This window comes from Spea bombifrons, chromosome 5, assembly GCF_027358695.1.
Source record: "Spea bombifrons isolate aSpeBom1 chromosome 5, aSpeBom1.2.pri, whole genome shotgun sequence".
NCBI lineage: Eukaryota > Metazoa > Chordata > Amphibia > Anura > Pelobatidae > Spea > Spea bombifrons.
Genome location: NC_071091.1, coordinates 45,618,571 through 45,642,292, shown reverse-complemented (window position 1 = coordinate 45,642,292; position 23,722 = coordinate 45,618,571). Strand labels below are relative to the sequence as shown.

Sequence of the window (23,722 nt, the reverse complement as noted above, 5' to 3'; positions counted from 1 at the left end):
AAAAACCAGATTAGAAAAATAAACTATTTTTTTTTACATTTTCCTTCTGAATCCTCACAAAATTAGGTAAAGTGATGGAAAATCCCCTCCAAGTTTATTAATTCAGGTGTCCTGGTGAAAAATTAAGTCACTTTCACACTAATTTTTGGCGCAACACTATCATTTTTTGGCACAGGTAATGTTTGTCACCCATCTGTATCTGGGAATCAGTCACACTCCTCAAGAGGGCTGAGACCTATCCATACCCTTTGCTCCAGCAGCTGCTGGCAACTGTTGAGGGTTGGGTGGTCTGGACGGGGAGTATTCTGACATCTTTATATATGGTTGTGTATATATTAGGTTGAGGTCTTGTACCAGCAACCTCATTTCAAGGGCAAAACACTCGCAATAGAAAAACCTCCTGTTCATAAAGAAACAAACTTAGCCAGAGGTGGCGTAAATTCAAAATGTGATAAACTAGGTAACCTCTGCAGAAGAATCATCTTTTTGAGACTCCGAGAATAAGCTAGGCAGTGTAATGGCTCATGCCCAGGTTCAAGCACTTGTTGCCTGGGCATGATAGGATTGATTGCCGTTAGTCATATATACACACATTAACGCTGAATTTTTTTTGTCCAATTTTGGTGTGTTAACCACACTTATTAAAAGTAACACCAAAAGTGGACAACCCCCGCCCCCAACAACATTAACATATAATTAACAGCAATCACATTCCTATCATGCCCAGGCAACCAGTACATGCTATAACCTGGGCATGATAGGAGTGTAATTACAGGCTAATGCCCTATGCCATGCTATTTCCCCCACCCACATCCATGTTATCACACACACAAAGTCATTCACAAACATTAATTCCCTTAAATCACACATTTTTCCATCATTGGAAAAGAGCCATATTGTGTTTTATTAATACAGGAAGATTAATAAGATGAACAAGACAATGAATGAGCACCAATGGATGATGCAATAGAGTTAAACAGGCAATTGGAGAAAGATCAGAGTCTTAACTATAGTACACACACACACACACTAAAATTGAAATTGTCCATTATAACCCTAGGATAAGTTAGTTTTACTTATTGGCTTAGTCAAGCAAATAAACTGACCTTCTGCAAAACTATGACAAAGTTAAATACAACCCACTTTAGAACGTAGGGGAAAGGCAACCCACCGAAGTCAATTCAAAGCCTACGCTGGTAAGCTGCTGTAAAATACCAATGTACACCCTATAAAATGGATGGGTGCCAACCACAAAAATGTGAGGATGAATACATTTAATCTACCTGGCTTTGCTAGAAAGAAAAACAAAACACTCAATAAAAAAACAAAAAAAATAGATTTATGTCATGTTTATCATTCCATTGCTAGAATAGCAAGTTATCTTCTTGGGCCGCCTCTGCCTCTTCCTCTTCCCCTTCCTCTCCCTCTGCCTCTCCCTCTGCCACGACCAGCAACTGCAGAGAAAAGAACCACATTTTTTTTTATTAAAAATACATTTACATGAACAAGTTTGTTTTGACATTTAATGCATTTAGTCTTTTTCCTGCTTGAACATTTCAAAATATTGCTCTACCCTGTGGCTTGTCAAAATTAGTGCTTTCAGTGTTGCTTTTAGCCAAACAAATAAACATATGAACATATAAGCAAAACTGCTGACTTAGTTGATTGAAACAATGTAACCATGCTCAAACAAAGTGCTTGTCACTTTGTGAGGGATTTCAAGGTCCGAGCAGCAGTTCCAGGTCTCTAAACACATGAGACATCCTGCAGGAATACCCAGCGACCATGTCACTAATCATACATACCATTATCAGAAAATTAGTGGTGCAGAAGTTACAACAGCGTCCCACAATACTCAAAGCATGTGAGGAAGTTTTTAACTAGACATACTAGGATCATTTTATGGAGACAAGCCTTGTACGTCAAGTGTCACATTTAAAAACACAAAACAGCGATTAGAATGCACAAAGAACCATGGCTGTGAAACCACTGCCATGGCCTGTCCATGGATGGTGCCGTCTTACCGGCATATCCTGGGGTATAAGGCCGAGGAGCATATCCGGGGGTATAAGGCATATCTGGGAGGCAGAGGGGGGGGAATGCATTTTTCTCAGTTTTTTTTATTCTGTCATTAACATTTTAAATAAACGGGAAAAAATCCGATTAATCGAAAAAATTATTTGCCAACTAATCGACTGAGACTATATTTACAGCCCTACAATACACACACAGATCAGCCATTACATAACCACCTGCTGGTATCTGACATCAAGAGCAGATCCTTAATTCCTGTAAATCGAGTCACCTGTCAGTGGTCATTATGTTACAGCTGATCAGCAGCACTTGCTACACATGAATGAAGAATTGCATTAAGGTGCAAGAATTTTGGCGTGAGGGTGGCTAATTGTAGGTGCGAGGCAGTCCCCTGCACCAGGTAGCAAGGTTTTGGAGGGGCCTAGTCAAAGTCCTGAGAAGATTGAGAAGAAGAAGAAAAAATAAATAAATAAGCTTGAAAACCGTCGTGTGTAGCAGAATTAAAACTCCTCTGCTGGTACATCCCACAGTATGTCATGTTGGCAATTAGGGGGAGACCAGTAGGTTCTGACTTTGTTGTGGCAGCAGGGACACCTCCCTGACACTTTACAGAAAAAATAAAGTCTGGCTGATTTTACAGAAGAGATAAGGCAGATGTGGGTCCAATATTTAAAAACGGATCATAAATCTAGTGAGCCTGAGATCTGTAGTTTGGAAATTGCCCGATGGGTTGCCAAAAGGTATACATTTAAGACTACAACTTGAATCAGAATATAAGTTAGCATGGTTTTGTGAAGGTTTATGTGAGCACCACCTGGTGGATTTTGATTTTTATTGTTTTGTGAAAGACAGGTCTGTCAAACCAGCCTAATAGCATTGTATACAGTCAGCAAAACATCTAGGAGTTTGCTTAGGCAATTCATATGGTTCCACACAAAAAGGTTACTGTACAAGTTGTCAGAAATGTGCTAAGGGGCAAATATACCTGGACTGGAAACTAGCTAAAAGATAGAATGCAAGGAGTGGTTGTAAATGGGAAAACTAGACCACAGTGGGAGTACCTCAGATTGTCCTGGGTCATCTTTAGTTTATTAATGAGCTCCCATATTACTCTAAGAGCCAGGGCAGGCAAGTGGTAAATTAAGTTCAATACAGCCAAATGTGAATAATTTTGGGGAAAACAATGCAGCAGTTTTTCCTAGAGCAATATTGAAACTGAAGAAAAGGATTTAGAAATAACTATAGACAAAATATTTAGGAACATTACGCAACACGCAAGGACCATGTATAAAATGGGGTATTGCTTCACGGGAAAGATTTCAATGGTAAAACCTCACCTCGCTAGTCCTTACACAAAAAATAAAAATAAGAATAAGCCACAACTACAATATGGAACTAGAAAAGGTGCAGCAGAAGGCCACAATAAACTAATAAGAGGACTGGTTAATACGCAAGATCTTAGTTATTGAGAGACTACAAAACAAAAAGCCCAGAACATCTATACAAGTTAACCCATTAAGGTCCAGGCTCACTTTTGCAGTGCTTGTGTTTACCAGTAATATTTTCCTCTATTTAGTGCACCTACAGGTTATACATAAACCCCCCCCAGGACAAAAATAATTTTTGATCATGTCTTTTTTTTGTAAATCCTGGTATTTTAACCTTTTTCCATCTAGTTGTGATTAGAAAGCTGGGCTCCATTGACGTGCATGGTTGAATGCAGTACCTGCATTCAATTTGCAGGAGTGTCTGGAGAGACACTCTTGAGAATGCCTTTATATTTTAATTGGCACTGCCATCTTGCAAGGCAAAATCTCATTAATGATGCTCGTGACCACTCCCCGGAGCAGGTGTGTCCCAGCACTGTTTAAGCTCCTAAATCAGAGGACCTTGATTCCCTGGGGAAGGGCCAAATGGGTCCCCTGCTGCAGTTTAATGCTGCTGAACCCCTTAATCTCTGTTTAAGGAAAGAAAGCAACTAGGGCTGAAACTAATCGATAAAATCGATAATGAAAATCGTTGTCAACGAATTTCATCATCGATTAATCGGAACGATTTTTATCGATTATAAGAAGAGGTTGCTCTGAAAAACTCCTCTCCTTATATAATCCGACCTCAAACAGATCGGATTATAACACTGCAATCCAGATCCCCCGCTACGCTGCAGGGGACCTGGATTCCCCTCACTTCCGTCTCTCTCCCCCTCCCATACATCACTCTGCCTCTCTACCCAGCTCCGTTACTGAAGGCACTTTCCCTGCAGCTTCATAGAAGCCTCAGTGTAAGTGAATTTGAGTAACGGAGTCTGTCTGTGCGATGCAGACCCCCACCGGCTGACAGAGAATCATCCTCTCTGATAGCCGGTGAGGGTCTGCATCGCACAGACAGCCTCCGTTACTGCCCTTCACTTACACTGTGGCTTCTATGAAGCTGCAGTGAAAGTGCCTTCAGTAACGGAGCCGGGTAGAGAGGCAGAGCGGTGTATGGGAGGGGGGGGGGGGGAGTCAGAGGGGTGTATGGGAGCCACCCTCCAATACACCACTGTGGCTCCTCCCCCTCTCATACGCCACTCTGCCTCTCTACCCAGCTCCCTGGTGTCTTGTCAGAAACGGAGGTTCACAGGAGGCAGAGTGGAGTATGGGAGGGGGAGGAGGCAGAGTGGAGTATGGGAGGGGGAGGAGGCAAAGTGATGTATGGGAGGGGGCGGAGCCAACGTGATGTATGGGAGGGGGAGGAGCCAGAGTGGAGAATGGGAGGAGGCAGAGTGGAGTATAGGAAGGGGAGGAGCCAAAGTGATGTATGGGCGGGGGAGGAGGCAGAGTGGTGTATGGGTGAGTTATAGTGGTGTATGGGGGGGTATTATGAATTTTTAGGGCATATAGGGGGTATAAGGCATATGGATATTAGGCATATCAGGGGGCATAAACATATCTGGAGGTAAAAGGTATATCAGGGGGCTCAGTGGCATATAGGGGGTATAAGACATATCGATATTAGGCATATCAGGGGGGGCATAAAACAAATCTGGGGGTAAAAGGTATATCAGGGGGCTCAGTTGCATATCACTGGCATATAAGGAGTATAAGGCATATCAGGGGGCACAGTGGAATCTGGCATATAAGAGGTATAAGGCATATATGGGGGCAGAGTGGCAAGCTGGGGGTCAGATGTGCATAACTGGGGGCAGTTTGGTAAATAAAAAAAATTTAAACAAGGCTTTTCTCAGTTTTTATTAAATATGAAAAATAGTTAACATATGAATTAATATTTACTAATAACTTTGTATTAAAACCTAGTTTGAGAAACACCGTGTTTGGGTTCTTGTAGCTTTTATTATTATGTCAGTAAAATAAGAAGGTGAATAGAGAGAGGCCATTGCAATAAAGAGATGAAAGTGTAAATTGTACATTTTTTATTGCAGTTTTTCTTCAATTTAAAATAATGTATTTTTTTTATCCGATCGAAAAAATAATCGGCCAACTAATCGATTATTAAAATAATCGTTAGTTGCAGCCCTAAAAGCAACCTTTGATCACTTTCTAAGCTTATTTAATGCCATGATGTGCCAGACACGTCATTGGTTAAGGCGTTAAAATCTGCATTCATGTTGTCTGTCTTATATTCAGATCAGTTCAAACATTTAGAATGTGAAAAATGACCCATTGAAGAAACCAGAAAGGGGAAAATATGTTTCACACTGCATATTTAAACACACCCAAACAATTAAAATAATTAATCTATTTCAAAATATATGGGGGAGTCATAACCAAGTTATATTGGGTAATTTCTAATTATTATAGCGTAATCATAAAGCAACCATAAGACCTAGATAAATGGTACACAGAATAACCAAAACAAGCATGAAGTATACACATAACACTGGATTTTACACATTCTTAACCCACTCCAGGAAAACATCTGGGTACTGCTGTTGAACTAAATTCTTATATAAAATAGACACCTGTAACAATATTCAATTAGTTGCAAAGCATTATCTCACAATATTCAAAAGTATGTAATACTTGGTCATATGCAAACATTTCATAGTATGTTTTGGACATAAGAACAAACTGGACTGATTTATTACTGTGTGTTAATGCCATGTCACAACTTACCAGCCTCCCTTTTCTTTGATTTTACTTTTGGCTCAACATCAACAAGTAACGTGTCCAAAGGTAAACTGTCTGGCAGTATGAAGTAACGGATATTGTTTCCTCGAATGCTTAAAGTCTCCAACTGAACAGGCTCTCTGTTCTTCACTGTCATTTTTACAGCTTTCAGATGTGTATTCATGCTGACATCCACTCCTAAAGAAAAGATCACATATTAGAGCATGAGTCAAGAAGGGAAAAAAAAAAACTGCGTGTTCGCAAAAGGCCCAAATAACTAAAGAATGCACAAGACGACAGTAGTCCGTTCAGAGTTTACAGAGCTGGACTAGTCCTTTAATCCCTTGCTTGTTTTGACAATTGAAAGCACAGTTTAAAATAAAACGATAAAATTAAACTTGCTTTTATAACAAAAAGCAACTGTATATGTTAAAAACACCTCAAATATACACAAGGACATGTTTGTCTCAGGAGGAAAAGAAAAGCCAATTTACTGGCGACTCAGACTATAGGAAAACATTACACAGATGGGGAGAAGATTAACCCCTTCAGGACTGGGATTTTGATACCAACGTGTTGCTAAAGGACCGGAGCAGTTTGTGTTTTTGCTATGTCTTTCTTCAACTGTAATTTCCCCCATTATCAATTAGTGCACCCACAGTAATCATATATTGTTTTTTCAGCACAAGTAGGGCTTTCATTTGAAACATAATAAACTGGGTAGTACATTATTTTGTTTGAAATCAATTGGAAAAAGTGGGGGGGTGAAAAAGAAAATATGCATTTTTTTTACAGTTTTGTATACATACAAATTGTACACACATTGAACCAATGGGAAAAAATTATCCAAAATATATTTATTAATTTGTCCTGATTTGGAAACCATCCAATATGGCCAGGATTTTCATCTATTTTGACCAGTATAGGGCAAATATTTCAAGGCATGCATCACGTTTTTAAAGTGTAATTTTATATAAATAAAAAAAAAGTTAAGCCCCCCCCCGATTCATAATGCACCTTACTTATAGATATGCCCCTGTGCCTCCTGATATGCTTTATAACACCAGACGTGCCACTCAGACCCCCCGACTTACCAATGCACCCCCAGACTCCCTGGTGTCTAGCGGGGCCAGCCGGTGGACGTCTGTGCGATGCGTGCAGACAACCTCTGCTGCCGGCACTTCTCCCAGGGATTCTATGACAAAGAAGCACCGGCGGCAGAGGTTGTCTACGCACAACGCCACACACAGTGAACGTCTGCACGATACGAGTAAACAACTTCCGCCAGGGCTTCTATGGTGGAGCACCGGAAGGTTATGGCTTGCCGGTGCTCCACCATAGAAGCCCTGGTGGAAGACATCCACAACTCCCGGAGAGGAGGATCCAGGTCCCCTGCAGCGCTGCGAGGGATCTTGATCCTAACGCTACTTCAGGGATAAATGAGAAAACAAAACCACACGCCCGGAACTGCATATCCCAGGCGTCGGGAGATACGAACTGCGCTGCACCCCCTCTTTAAACTTTTCACTGCTAAGGACGCAGTGGTTACGTGCAGACAAGTGGGCTTCAGGTGCCAAGGATGTAACTAGTAAAAACGTAAAAAAAAAAAACAAAGAGTGAGCTGCAGCAAAATGCTCAAAATTGCTTTAGCACTGGGAAATGGCTTAGCAGCGAAAGGGTTAAAGACCTAAAGTGGAGGGGAAAGTGCAGCCTATATTCGGGCCAATACAGTATGTCAGCAAGTGAATAGTTAAACATTTGCAGCTTCTTGCAACTTAGTATCAAGCACTACAGAAAAAACATCATATTTTAATTTACAAGAGTCATTACCACGTATGTGTGTAAAAAGTGTACGGACACCTACTGGTAGTGCTGAGCATTGCAGCCTACCACCCCAATATGCTGATTAGCAATGTCCCTTTGTGTGGATTCAGTAAAGAGGAGAGAAGAGAATTGACGCACACTGCTGCGTAGTCATTTTGTACTGAAGAAAAAAACAAACAAACAACATCCCCCATGTTTAATATGCAGTGCTGGCACTTTGAGGTCAAACTTGGTTTGATGGAGAAAATTGGGCACTGGTGCCCAAAAGCGCTCGCCCTCACTGAGCTAGAAAAAAACCAACCCATTTCAATACAAAAGCCATAGAGTCACTGGGGCTACGTGAACGGGTGTATATAATAACGTATGTCTTAACAGGGTGTCTTAAAACGCATGTTCATTGAATTCAAAGTGACACTAACATGCGTTACAACTCTTTAATTATTGAGCATCCATCTCAAATGCACTATATATAAATAACTTATACAAGCTTTTGAAATCGCAAATATTACACAATTTTAATTCCTCCGTCAAACCTGTAATCGTGCCATGCACCTGCGTCCCATTTTTCAGCTCTACTGTAACAGTTTCGTGACTGAGTTTCATCAGAAACCTAACAGAAAACATAAAAGCCATTCAGAAAATATTGCGGAAAGAGCGTTAACATTACAATCGCAACACTCTCAAACAACTAAATCAGTTACTCCTATTATGCGTTCCCGCCACAAAACAATTCAGTCCCATCTAACTACACATGTACTCAATCCATTTCAATCCTTTCTTTCCAGAACACAAAAAAACCGAAATCTTACCTGACAAGCTTCATGATTATTTAAAGGTATTATATAGCAAAATATTTTCAGCCACCTCAAATTCAAACGCTAAACAGAACGGCAACGGAAGAAAACTTAACAATCACAACTCGACCCCAGGAACTAAATGGCTACGTGAACGGAAGCGTTCCACACTAGCCGCTGACCCGGAAGCTGATGTTGGTTGAATTAACGTAGTTTGGGTTTTTTTTTTGGGGGGGGGGAGTGGCTAGCTCCTACCCGTAAGGGCTCTGGTGACGTCAATGGATCTTGATTGGTCGCACGGTACGAAGTACTATAGGAAACAGCAAAGCGTAAAATATCTATGATTGGAAATGTACTGAGCTGAAATCGGGTTGCCGACAGAACGCCACAGTTTTTGTAGTTACTAAAAATGGAGAACATCATGGAACATGAAGAAAACTTGAACTTTTAAGATAAATTATAAATACAAGTAACGTTTTGCTATTTCAAAGCCAATTTTTTCCAAATCTGGTCATTCTGCCCCATGTGGTATTTCAGGTATCGTTAAAGCCGGCCAATGGAATTTATCCCATCAAACCATATATATGTTTAAACTAGACACCTCAAGGTATTTAAAACACTGGTATTTTTTTTTTTTATTATTTCTTTATTAATCGGGAAAGCGTTACTTTAAATAACAGTAGTAATGTGCAATACTACTACAATCAGCATTACAAATCAATACAATCCATAGATGGAACATGAGTAAAGACATCAATATCACGTCAGACACAAATAAATAGTAGGACATTGTTGAATGACAATAAAAAACAGCATAATTTGCGTCCAGAGTACCACTGTATCCCCATGCATGGGTTTGTCAGGTTGTTTGGGAGGTAAAATGCCACGTTTGAGAAGTGCACATTTTTCGAACTTGGAACTTTGACATCTGGTCCTACTGCCCCCATGTCCATGGGCGCCATATTTGAAGTCGGCTAAACTTCACACCATATATTTTTGAAAACTATACACCCCAGGGTATTCCAAATGGCGATATTTTAACCCTTTCCATGCACTATCTTTACCACCAGCCTTTGTCAAAATTCGTGGCAGTAAATTTTTATCACACAAATTGTACTTTACATGTCACTGTCAAACAACACACCAATATGTGTTCAGCAACATCTTTATATTACAGTGATACCACCCATGCATGGGTTTGACTGGTGTTTGGGGCTAAAAGACCACATTTGGGAAGTGTGCTTTTTTTTTTTTCTATATTGGTCAGTCTGTTCCTATGCCCTATCTTTGAACTCCGGCCACTCCAATTCACCCCATCAAACCATTCATTTTTTATTTTTTTTAAATGAGACACCCCTTGGGTATTTGAAATGCTTTTATCTTAACTCAAGTCAAGATTTTTGGGAAGATACAGTGCTAATTTTAGCACTTGCTCATTATTATTATGATTATTATAATCTTTTATTTATATAGCGCCAACAATTTACGCAGCGCTTAATACAATACATATATTCAAGGGGTACGACAAAATGAGAATTGACAGACTAAGACAAACCGATACTAGTGGAGCCCTGGTCGCAAGCTTACAATCTTGAGGATAATAATAATAATAATAAACTTTTTTTTGTTTTGTTTTTAATTATATTCTTTTGGACTTTTTTTTACATTTTGCTGAAACTGGATGGTTCCTCCGGTGACCTCATTGCATAATTATTTTTAAATGTTATCAATTTTTATATTTTTTGTAACTTCCCCCCCCCCATATTTTTTGTTCTTTTTTAAATATTTCACTTATCACATTGTTATTAGAAAGCTGAGCTCCATTGACTTGCATGGTTGAATGCAGTACTTGTATTTAACCTGCAAGGGGAACAAGAGTTCTCAAGAGGGTCTGGAGAGAGCCTCTGGTGAACTTTCACAACTTGGTTATTTTTTTAATGGACGCAACACCATCTTGCGAGTGACAAAATCACTCGCAGTGGTGGTTGTGAAAGCTCCCTGAAGCAGTTACAGCATGTCCTGGGGACATGCCGCATTGCTTCTATGGTGCAATGGAAGGTTGTATCACGGCGGTTCTCCATTATACAAGCCCCGGCGGAAGTGCTTGCAGCGGAGGTTTTCTACATGCATCGCGCAGAGGTCCGCTGGCTGCCAGAGAGAAGGAGCCAGGCCCCTGCAGTGCTGGTTGCCCACAGCAGGGCTAAATGAAAAAGGGAGAAAAAAACAACACCTGCCCTGCGCCCAGAACTGCGTGTCCCAGGCGTCGGGCGATGCAAATTGCGCATTCCTGTGCTAGACCCCAATTATAGGCCGCACCTCCACTTTAAAGTGGGGTGGGGGATTTTTTTCTTATCTTGACAACCATGGGGTGCAGATGTGCGTCGTACCTAATCACAGTGCCATATGTCCTCCTCCCACTCTAGAAAGGGTTAGGTGAAATAAACCAGTTTTATTTATTTTTTGTAATCCTTAGACCGGTTTCAACCAACACACACTTATCAAGGTAAATCTAAATGACTGTAAAGAACACAAGCCACCGCAGCCCTTGAAAAAGAAGGGAAAAAAATGGCCTGCGTTAGCTTATAAACTGTGAACCATTGCAAATTGTTTTATTTGATTAAGTGTTTTGTCTGTAAAGAATATAGTTGATTAGGAAGAAGTAACTCAACTACAGGGGTACACCAAGGTTTATTTTTTAATATTTATTATTTATTTGTTTTTGTTTTTTTTATCACAGAATATGTACAAACATATTAAACATGAGTATACAGATCATAATCATCTTATATGTGTTGTCATTATTTCATTGTTCTATTTTGTAACAATTACAATATCATATAGTATGAGAACATCCACAGATATACACTTTAAAGTACTTCGATACTCACATTCAAATTATTCATACCATTAAAGATAACATGTATTACACAGATTGCAACCGTCTTATTTATGTTATAATTTCATTGATATGTTTTATAATTGAAAAATTTTAATACCATATAGTAAAAATTCCATCCATAACTAACATAAAATCTAAAATACTTCCATACTCACATTCACACTAATCATACCGTTAGGGGAGTAAATCTAGACTTCATCTAGCTGTGTGGGGAGGTAATTAGAGATGAACATTTTTAATGAGGTGTCGTGCGGGTAACAGAATTATTTAGAGTCTCCAATATTCCCTTTGTTTTTTTATGTACTAGGGTTGTAATTTCTTAGTTTGAAAATATGAGTATTTATTGTTTAATCCCAAGAGGCCCATATCTTTTTAAAGAGATCTAACTTTCCTTCCCTATAGTAAAATCCCTTTTCCATATTATATTGGAAATTTATTTGATTTATCACTTCCCACCATTCTGCTTCCTCTGTCTTTTTCCATTTCCTTGATATACATACCTTAGTTGCTGAACATATATGGACAAATAAATTTCGTTGTTCGCTAGTTAATTCTGGAAGAAAGGCCTGTGGAGATAGTACCTTTTCTATAGAGAATAGAAAATTTCTCATACTATTAAGTTTGTATTTTAAATGTCTCACAATCTCACCAGGTATGTAGGAATGTTCCCCTTTCCTTCCTACATATCCAGCATATAGGTGAGTTTGATTTATTTATTTTATGCATTTTCGAAGGCACTAGATACCACGATATGAGATTTTGTAATGCAGTTCTGCTAAGATTATGCAATGTATACTGTTCCTGATTAATTTTACCCCCCGACTCCATTTCTCAGGATCGATCGCAATATTAAGCTCCATTTCCCATTTTATTAGAAATTAGACCTTTTGGTTCTTCCTTTAAAGTTCGTATGACATTACTTGCTCTTGTTATTTGTTTTTTCTCTTTGCTGAGTTTCTACAAAATCTATTAATTTATGTGATAAAATACCGTATTTGCTCGATTATAAGACGAGGTTTTTTCCAGAGCAAATGCTCTGAAAAATAACCCGTCGTCTTATAATCAGACCTCAAATAGGTCTGATTATGAGACTAAGATCCAGATCCCCCGCAGCGATGCAGGGGACCTGGATCCTCCTGTGTTATGCCCCCCCCCCAACTTACCGGTGCTTCTGAGTCCCCGGTGCTTAGTCCGGGCTGCGTGTAGAGCTCTACACGATACAATCGCGTAGAGCTCTACACGCTGCCCGGACTAAGCACCGGGGACTCAGAAGCACCGGTAAGTTGGAGGGGGGGGCATAACACAGGAGGATGCAGGGGACGCGTGGAGCTCTACATGCTGCCCGGACTAAGCACCGGGGGCTCAGATGCAGGGGACCTGGATCCTCTTGTGTTATGCACCCCCCCAACTCAGAAGCACCGGTAAGTTTGGAGGAGGGAGGGGGAGGGAGTGTTAAATTGGGGGGTGTAAGGCATTTCTGTTGGCAGAGTGCTCTGTGAAATGCCTTTTAACCCCTTTAATGCCACTCTGCCTCCTGAAATGCCTTTTACCTCCCTATATGCCACTCTGCCCCATAATATGCCTTTTAACCCCCTAAATGCCAGAGTGGCATATAGGGGTATATGGCATTTCTGGAGGCAGAGTGGCACATAGGGGGTCAAAAGGCATATCAGGGGGAACAGTGGCATTTAGAGGGTTAAAAATCATATCATGGGGCAGCTGCAGCCTGCAGGACTGGTTAGGGAAATCCGTGATCTCCCCAACCAGTCCTGCAGGCTGCAGCTGCATTAAGGTCACACTCACCAGCGTGCTGTCTGAAACTGAGCGCCGGGGCGACGGGATATGACGTTTATATCCAGCCCCGGCGCCCAGCATAAACAGCTGTGCGCAGCCGCACTGCACAGACTGTGAGCGGCAAAAAGGAAAGTTGGAAGAGAAAGCAGAAAGGAGGAAGAGAAAGCAGAAAGGAGGAAGAGAAAGCAGAAAGGAGGAAGAGAAAGGTAAGAGATGTGGAAAACGAAGGTAGGTAGGTGGGTGGGTATGATGTGGAAAACGAAGGTGGGTGGGTATGATGTGGAAAACGAAGGTGGGTGGGTATGGTGTGGAAAACGAAGGTAGGTAGGTAGGTGGGTATGATGTGGAAAACGAAGGTGGGTGGGTGGGTGCTTATGATGTGGAAAACGAAGGTAGGTGGGTGGGGGGTCTGATGTGGAGAACGAAGGTGGGGGGGTCTGATGTGGAGAACAAAGATTGTGGAGGGGGGTCTGATGTGGAGAACAAAGGTTGTGGAGGGGGATCTGATGTGGAGAACAAAGGTTGTGGAGGGGGGTCTGATGTGGAGAACAAAGGTTTGGGGGGGTCTGATGTGGAGAACAAAGGTGGGGGGTCTGATGGTAGATTTGTGTGTACATATACATATGGTGAGGCCTGTGTATGGGTACTTGGGCAGGCATATGTGTTTGTGTATAGGGCAGCTGTGTATATGTGCATGTATGTGCATACGTGTGTATATGTGCATGTATGTGCATACGTGTGTATATGTGTACGTCTGTATGGGCAGTGTATATGTGTACATATGTATGGGCAGTGTATATGTGTACATATGTATGGGCGGTGTATATGTGTACGTCTGTATGGGCGGTGTATATGTGTACGTCTGTATGGGCGGTGTATATGTTTACGTCTGTATGGGCAGTGCATATGTGTACTTCTGTATGGGCAGTGTATATGTGTACGTCTGTATGGGCAGTGCATATGTGTACTTCTGTATGGGCAGTGTATACGTGTACGTCTGTATGGGCATTGTATACGTGTACGTCTGTATGGGCAGTGTATATGTGTGTATATAAGGAGTGTATTTGTCTTATAGTGTATACGTCTGTGTAAGTATGCGCAAGGGCAGTGTATATTTATGGGGAGGCGTGTGTGTGTGTGAGCAGTTCATGTATGTTTGGGCAGGCGTGTATAAGGGTAGTGCATATGTGTGAGTACTGGCAAGTGTGTATCTGCAGGCAATTGCAGCGTATACGTGTGTTTTTGTGGGCAGGCATGCGTAAGAGCAGTGCATATGTGTGTAGGAGCAGGCATGTCGTACTTAAAGGGAAGATAATGATTCCCTGTAACACATGTTTAACCCATTGTGTGTGTGTGTGTGCATGCGTGTGTATGTTATTCAAGTGTTTAAGTGTGTGGATATGTTCCTGTGTGCATGACGTGTTAGGAGTCTTAGATGGTTCCTTCAGTACATCATAGTAGTCTCTGTAACCGTGTCCAGTGGGGTCCATCTGTGGTTGTAAGATTTTTCTTTTTTTGTGAGTTTCTGTGGGAATTTTCTCCCATTCATCTAGTAGAACGTTTTATGAGCTGAAGGTGATAAACCAAGACATTTTGGACAACACTATGCTTCTAACTTTGTGGGAACAGTTTTGGGGACGGTCCTTTTCTATTCCATCATGACTGTGCCCCAGTGTACAAAACAAGGTCCATAAAGGCATGGTTGCAAAAATTCCCCACAGAAACTCTCCAAAATCTTGTGGAAATCGTTCCCAGAAGAGTGGAAGCTGTTATAGCTGCAAAGGGGGACCAACTACATATTAATGTCTATGTATTTATAATGCAATGTCATAAAAGTCCCTGTTGGTGAAATGGTCAGGTATACCCTACCAGTAAAAATGCTATCCCCCCCAGATTTTTAGGGGTTCCTACGCCCATGTGAGAACCTACTCTCACCTCCTACATAGTGGGCACACAAAGCAGTTTATACTGCTACCAAAACCTTATTAATGTGTTGGGGGAGGTGCAATTAAACCTCCTCCCTATTAACCCCTGGACAGCAAGCTGCAACCAGACTGATGAGGAGCCAACAACTTCAAATATGTGCAAACAGGGAAAAGAAGAAATGTCGGTGCGCTAAGCTAGTCACAGGCTCAAATAATACAAATGTATAATACGAGACCTACCAAACAGGTGTAAGCGCAGACAGTTTTTGTTTTTTGTATAATAATACACTGTTTTTGCAGCATGCTTACACATGTTTGGTAGGCCTCGTATTATACATTTGTATTATTTGAGCCTGTGACTAGCTTAGCGCACCGACATTTCTTCTTTCCCCAATTTAGTATTATGCCAACTGAATTTAAACTAAGAATATAGTTGCTCAATATCCCGTCCCTCTAAGTGCAATATGCTCACGTTGTGAATCTATTTTGCGAGTATCAGAGTCTCTCTTTTCTCTCCAGCCGAAGCAGCTTCCGGGTATAGCGTAATGACGTCGACACGCAGACGTGTTTCGCCCAATCAGGCTTCCTCAGTAGCCACTGTTGGGGAGTCCTAGATACACATCTATTATAAAACGGAAAGCACTATAATCTTTGTTCTTGATTTTTATTTTATATGTTAATACGTTCCTGCTGTAAAACGGATGGACGTCTGATGTACACAATTGGAAATTAAGTATTTTTTGTATAACCGTCTGGACCCAGTGCTTTGCCCAATTTTAAGTTTAGATATTCCCTTTTTAATTTCATCCATTGATATAGGGAGGTTTAGCTTGTCCAATTTTTCGGCCAATAACCTCCCCGTTATCATTTAACGCAATAACCTCTTTTGCTTCTCTCAACAAATTTTCCTTATTTTTATTTACTTTTAAGATGTTTTTATTAAGTCTCCATTTTGGCCAAATCTTATAATGTATGTTATTTGATATTTATAGAAAAATTGGGGCATGGTCAGACCATGTGATTGGGCCAATTCTTGTTTTACTTATTTTTTCTAGGGTTGGTGCTGAAACTAGGAAGTAATCTTTTTTTTTATTTTGATTTTATACAACTACAAAAATAGACTCATACATAATAATAAATATACACATAAATATTCATACAGTTTCACTGTGATAAAAAATACACATATAAACACGTTACACATTTCAAAGGAATGAATTATAAGTAATACCCCGTTTCTCATGTTATTCCAAGCTAAATTCTTATTTAATTGCGGGAAAGTATACATATTAATTAGGTTGTTATGTATTCCTACTTGTACACATTCAATATTCATCCTAAAAGTGTGTGGGTATCTCCTTACCGATTATTACTGATTTTTATCGAGTTATTCTTTTTCTATCACAGTCTCTAATTATGCTCGGATTATCCAGGGTTTCCAGATATCTCTATGTTTGTTGCTCTTAGCTATACTTGCGTAATAGCCTTTCTCCATTTTATATTGAAAATGAATCTGAGCTTGAATCTCATCCCAGGATACTTCCCCGGTCTTTTTCCAATTCCTTGCGATAACTAATTTACAAGCTAATATTAGTTGTATTATGAGATTTCTCTGTATTTTTTGAAACTTCATAAGATCCATATGGAAAATGAATATTTGAGGCGAAGGCTCAATATTACATCCAACTAGTTCGTTAATCACTTTAAATAAAGTCTCTACTATTTTTCTCACTTCCTCGCATCCCCACCACATATGATAGATTGTACCATTTTCCTTACCACACCTCCAACAAAGTTTAGATGTTTTTTTTTATCATATTTAGAGATTTGAACCGGTGTTCTATACCATCTATGGATGATTTTATATTGGAGTTCATGCATCCCTAAACAATGAGATTGTTTCTTGATTTCAGTATATGCTTGTAGCCATTCTTCTTTTGAGTAGGTATCTCCAGTATCCTGTTCCCATTAATCTTTAGTAGAGATAAAATTATCTGTTTCTAAGTTTTTTTAACATACTTACTCGATGGATTAATCTAGTTTTATAATGTTTATTTAAGAATTCTTCAAATATTGGAGAAATTATAATATCTACTGTTTGGAGAAAATGCTTTATTCTGATATAATTAAATATTTCTGTATTTGGGAGCTCCCCTTTCGCTTGAATTGAGGGCCAGGATAGAGGGGATCCTATATTATATAAATCGGATATGTGTTTAATATTTGTATGTCTCCATTTAGTTAAGTCCAGGTCTCTTATATAGTTTGTTAGGATCTCAATTGGAGTAGTGGACAGTAACCCTTTCGTTATATTCATTGTTTTTTTTTCATTTTATCTGCTGTTATAATTAAGTCCTTAATTACTGAGCTATCGCTCTTTATGTATATATTTGTTTCATAAGTCATCCAAATAATGTATGAAAATCTTAGGAGGTTTATAGTTTCTTTTTCAATTATAAACTCATGCAGTTTTATCGTACTCGGGTCTGTCCACAAGGAGTAAATGAGTTATCATACATATTTCATGAAGATCTTTAATATTAGGGACCGAGAGACCTCCTATTTGCGTATTTTTAGTCAAACTATTAAAGGGGATTCTCGGGACTTATTTTGCCAGATATAACTTAATATCAACTTTTGAATTTGTGAGAGAGTGGAGTAGGGGACTCTCAGAGAAATCGCTCTTAGTAAGTATAATATTTTTGGCAGATAATATGCATTAAAAACATTTATTCTCCCTAACCAGGAGATTTCAAGATCTTTTCACTTTTTCAGTTTTATTTCCATTTTCTTAATTAATGTATTATAATTTTCTCTTACCATTTTTTTTTTAGATTAAATTTAATTTTTATACCTAGGTAATCTAATGTATCAATAGTCCAATCTACATTTATAAATGATCTCATTAATGCGGCTTGTTCTTTAGTTTGGTTGATAGAGATAATCTAAGTTTTGTTGATGTTTAATTTATAATTAGAGAGTTTACCATATTTCTCTATTGCTTCCAACACATATTTTTATATTTTATCCGGGTCTGGTAATGTCAAGATGATGTCGTCTGCAAAGAGTGTGATCTTAATTCATATTGTCTTATTTTAATGCCTGTTATCCCGCTAGAGTTTCTTATAGATTGTGCTAACGGCTCAATTGACAAAGCGCATCCTTGCCTTGTTCTGTTGTTGATTTTAAAGCAATTTGATGTTGTCATTAATCCTGTAACAGGGGTGTAACTAGAAACCTCAGGGCTCCGGTGCGAGAATCTGTTAAGGCCCCCCCACCCCCAACCCATCTATCCCTTTCTCACGATCTACCCTCTCCCTCCCTACCCCCCTTCTCACGATCTACCCACTCCCTCCCTACCCCCCCTTCTCACGATCTACCCACTCCCTCCCTACCCCTCCTTCTCACGATCTACCCACGATCTACCCACTCCCTCCCTACCCCTCCTTCTCACGATCTACCCCTTCTCACGATCTACCCACTCCCTCCCCACCCCCCCTTCTCACAATCTACCCACTCCCTCCCTACCCCCCCTTCTCACGATGTACCCACTCCCTCCCTACCCCCCTTCTCACGATCTACCCACTCCCTCTCTACTCCCTTTGTAGGTCACTTACCGTCGCCGCTGCGGCCGCCTGCCTCAGCGCTGCCCAGAGTGCTGTGTTGAGAGCGTGAGGCGTTTGTCTCGGGTGCCGGCGCTTCACTGCTGAGCGCCGGCGTCATATGCGTGAAGCGTGAAGCGCCGGCACCCGAGACAAACACCTCACGCTCCCAACACTGCACTCTGGGCAGCGCTGAGGCAGGCGGCCGCAGCGGCGACGGCGGCAGCAGCGGCGGGGAGCGGAGGCATCCTGGGGGGCCCAAGAGTTGCCGAGCGGTCGTTTTCAGCAACCGCTCGGCACCCCTTGGGCCCCCCTGACTGGCAGAACTCCAGGGCCCGGTCGCAGTCGCGACCCCTGCGACCCCGGTAGTTCCGCCACTGTCCTGTAATTTGAGCTGTAGTGTTTTTCTATAGTGCTAAAATCTGTCTATTAAATTCGCTAGGTATACCGAAGATCTCTAAAGTTTCAGACAAAAAGTTCCAGTCCACTCGGTCGAAAGCTTTTTCGGCATCTAATGCGAGAAAAGCTGTATATGTTGGTCTTTTATTAACTATATCCATCAGGTTTATTATTTTGTGGGTATTATCGGATAGATTTCTGCCTATAATAAACCCAGCTTGGTCCGAGTGGATTATTTCTGGAAGGTAAATTTTCAATCTTTCTGCTAATATTTTAGAATACATTTTAATATCTATGTTTATTAATGAGATAGGTCTGTAATTTGATACGTTACTTGGGTCTTTATTGGGTTTCGGTATTGGACATATGGAAGCTTATAACATTTCGGGGGGAAAATCTGAGCCATCTGTGATTTCTCTAAAAGACTTAAATAATAATGGTGTAATTATCTCTTTAAATGATAGGTAAAATGTCGCTGTGTACCCGTCAGGCCCTGGAGCTTTTTTCCTTTCTAGTTTTTCTATAGCTGTTTTAATTTCATCCATAGATATTGAGGCTATTAATGTTTCAAAATGTTGTTCTTTTAACTTCGGTAGGTTGAGAGATTGCAAATATCTTCTGATTTCAATTTGTGATTTTGAGGGGCCTTCTAGATTTTATAGAGATTTATAGTAATTCTCAAAACATTTGGCAATTAATTAACCAGGTTTCATTTCCGACTATAATCTGTTTTATCATATTCTTTTTCCTTTCATATTTTAATTTATTAGTTAAATATTTGCCTACTCGATTGCTACCGTAGTACTATCTTTGTTTCATTTTTAAGAGTCCCCTCTCCACTCTCTCTTCCAATCTTGCGTTGATTTCTGTTCTTATTTTATTAAGTTCTAGTGTATTTGTTATATTAAGATTATCTTTATTCAGTCTTTCTTTTTTAGCTAAATCAATATATACTTTGGCCCAGTTTCCTCTTAATGTTCATATAACATTTGAATGTGTTCCATAATGTCACATTTTTTACCTCTCCATTGTTATTTATTTCAATAAACATATTAGCTTGTTTCTCTAATATTTCTATGTTGTCTAATAATGAGTCATCTAATCTCCATCTCCAGTGTGATCTATAATTTTGGTTATTCTTAAATTTAATGAAAATCGGTGCATGATCTGACCAGGTGATTTGCCCTATATTTGAACTTATTATCGATTTTAAATTATCCGGTTCCGTTAGTATATAGTCAGTTCTGGAGTAGGATCTATGTGGTTGTGAAAAAAAGGTAAAGTCTATTTCATTAGGGTGTAAAATTCTCCAGATGTGATACAATAAGTTATTTTCCATAAAGGCACATATATTTCTTGCTTCTGTTTTTATATGAGGATCTAATATTGATGTTATAGATATTTTTTGTCCTTTTTCGGATCTACAATACAGTTAAAATCGCCCCCCATATATAATATTCCATTTTTTGTTTGTTGTACTCTAGCAAAGAGATTTTTCACAAACTTAGAAGGGTTTTTATTGGGTGCGTATATACCGTATTGGCTCGGATATAGACCGCCCCCGTATATAGGCCGCACGCTAAAAGTTTGGTGTTTTTTTCTTTAAAAAAGCACCAAAAAAACATGCTGCCACTCTGTCTCCCCCCCCGAGATATGCTGCCACTGTCCCCCCCGAGATATGCTGCCACTGTCCTCCTCCTCCTCCCCCCCAAAACATGCTGCCACGGTCCCCCCCCCCGAGATATGCTGCCACTGTCGTCCCCCCCAAGATATGCTGCCACTGTCCTCCCCCCCCGAGATATGCTGCCACTCTGCCTCCCCGACTTACCAGAGCAGACTCCCGGGTGTCTTGCGGGGCCGGCGGGGGACATCTACGCAATACGCGTATACAACTTCCGGAAGTTGTATACGCGTACTGCGTAGATGTCCCCCGCCGGCCCCGCAAGACATCAAAGATGTACCCATAATTCTCTTTTCTGATAAATTTTTGGAGATACCTTACTATTCATTCCTTTTATATTACTAAAAACATTCATAACATTCATTCTACATATAAACACATCAATTCCAATTTTAAGAATCTCTTTCTCAAAATTCATCCTGTTTAAGTACAGGAATTGCCTGGCGAGGGGGTACGATACATATTGTCTACAACATTCTATTTAATAATCCCACCCCTGTCTCTCCATCCAGTCTATAACCCAATAGGGTTTGAGTGGATGGAGGAAGAGGAGAGGGTAATAGTGAACAATTTTAACAAAGAGGGTATAAATATAATTTGAATTATATATCAACGTTCTTATTTATATACAATATTTCAGTGCAATCTCAGTACATTGTTTGTTAATACATAGTCTTTATATTTATCTTTATATATTCCGCAAAATACTTCATAAAATAATTTTTTTACAAATATTTTGTTTTAAAAAACAAATTCATAAAAATATAACCCTATATATATTAAATAAATTGTTTCCAAATTAGGAGTAGAAAGAGAATTCCCATATATATTATGTTTGTAATATGAATAATAATAATAAAAGATGGTAAAATGTAGGAAATATTTATATTAATATTTATATTTTGTAATGTATGTGAAATTTGTTTGAGGAATTTCTTCCATTAAATATTATACCATATAAATATATATATATAAAAAAAAAAAAAAGGAAGAAGAGAGAGAAGAAAGAATATAAAGTGATTTCCTAAACTTACACACCATAAAAGTTAATAAAAGTATGTATACAGTATGTTTATATAAAAAAAATTGCTTCCATTTAGTGTTATAATATATAAATATAAAGGTGATAGTGGTAGGCTAAGGTGAAAAATAGAGAGGAGAGATAGGGGGAAAAAAAATAGATAGATATATTGTGTATATAGTGTATTTGTAAAGGAAGTTTTCCTTTAGTGTTATAATGTATAAATGTGATATCTTACTATTCATAATAAAAATAGAAGTGTAGAGCGTGAGAGAAACACACTTCCTCATAGTGTAAAAATATAATTACATAAATATAGATTATTGTGCTTTAATTCATTCTCATATTGCTTGTGAGACAAATAGTGTAAATATAATAATAGTGAGGGGAAAAAAAAAATCATCCCCCAAATATATATAAATGTATCTATTAATAAGACACAATTACCGTATTTGCTCGAGTATAAGACGACCCCGATTATAAGACGACCCCCCCAAAATCTAAATATTAATTTAGGAAAAAAACAAAAAGCCTCAATACAAAAAGCCTGAATATAAAAAAGTTTTACTAGTAAATATTAATGCATGTAAAAAAATTTTCATATCTAATAAAAGCTATGATTGAGAAAAATATATATATTTTTTATTTCCTTTTATTTGCCAACCTGCACCAGTTATGCACATCTGCCCCCAGAAATGCCTTATACCTCCTCAGAGCGGCATATAGGGGGTTAAAATGCATATCATGGGGCAGAGTGGCATATAGGGGGTTAAAAGGCATTTCTGGAGGTATATATATATATATATATATAAATAAATATATATATATATATATAACTGCTAACAGCAATCACACTCCTATCAAGCCAAGGCAGCCAGTACATGCTGGAACCTGGGGATGATAGGAGTGTGAGTACAGCCTCCCTATGCCATGCTACCACCACCACCCACCTTACACATCCATGCTATCATACACACACTCATTCACAAACATTTAAATACTCATTCATTCCATCACACATACTTGTTCAACCCCACCCCCACCCCCTTACCTGAACTGCAGATCTCCCAGTCGCAGACTTCTGCAGGGGCCCGGCTGTGCGAGCAACTTCTCTGGCCCCGCCCCCAGAGGAAGGAGGGGGTGGCAGAGAGTAAGCTTCCTGTTGTCCTGCTGCTAGAAGAAGAGACGCTGCTCGCGACCAAAGCACCGGTAAGCAGCCTGGCAACCTAATCGAGGTCTGATTAGAAGACGACGAGGGGTATTTTTTAGAGCATTTGCTCTGAAAAAAAACCTCGTCTTATAATCGAGCAAATACGGTAATATCTCTTAAATTCATTCTAATAGCTCAAAATTTCCTAACATATTCAGTAAATTTTCCATAGCTTAACATATATTCTATATATTCGTTATCTCATAGGAATCCCCGTTGTTTAAACTTTTCTCTTCCAATTTCTATATTCTTAATATTCACTGAAATGCCTTCATATACTAATTTGATGCTAGTAGGGAATCCCCATTTATATTCTATGTTTTTTTGTCTTAGAATTGTAGTGAGTTCTTCTAATTGTTTCCTTTCTTTCCTTGTTGTTGAAGATATGTCTGAGTAGTAACACCACATGCATAGATAAGTCATGTTTCTC

At 39.4% G+C, this 23,722-nt stretch overlaps 1 protein-coding gene across 2 annotated transcripts; it reads right to left on the bottom strand.

Moving 5' to 3' along the window:
* Positions 1 to 869: 869 nt before the first annotated feature.
* Positions 870 to 8,895, bottom strand: SNRPD1 (small nuclear ribonucleoprotein D1 polypeptide). 2 transcript variants are annotated; one of them, XM_053467317.1, is made up of 4 exons: positions 8,777 to 8,895; positions 8,501 to 8,577; positions 6,150 to 6,341; positions 870 to 1,454 (listed from the first exon to the last, which is right to left on the bottom strand). In XM_053467317.1, the coding sequence occupies exons 1-4, from the start codon at positions 8,788 to 8,790 to the stop codon at positions 1,378 to 1,380; spliced, it is 360 nt and encodes a 119-aa protein (XP_053323292.1). In that variant the 5' UTR covers positions 8,791 to 8,895; the 3' UTR covers positions 870 to 1,377. The 2 variants fall into 2 exon arrangements, with proteins under 2 accessions (XP_053323292.1, XP_053323293.1); XM_053467318.1 differs by lacking the exon at positions 8,777 to 8,895 and having other exon boundaries at positions 8,501 to 8,591.
* Positions 8,896 to 23,722: the final 14,827 nt, after the last annotated feature.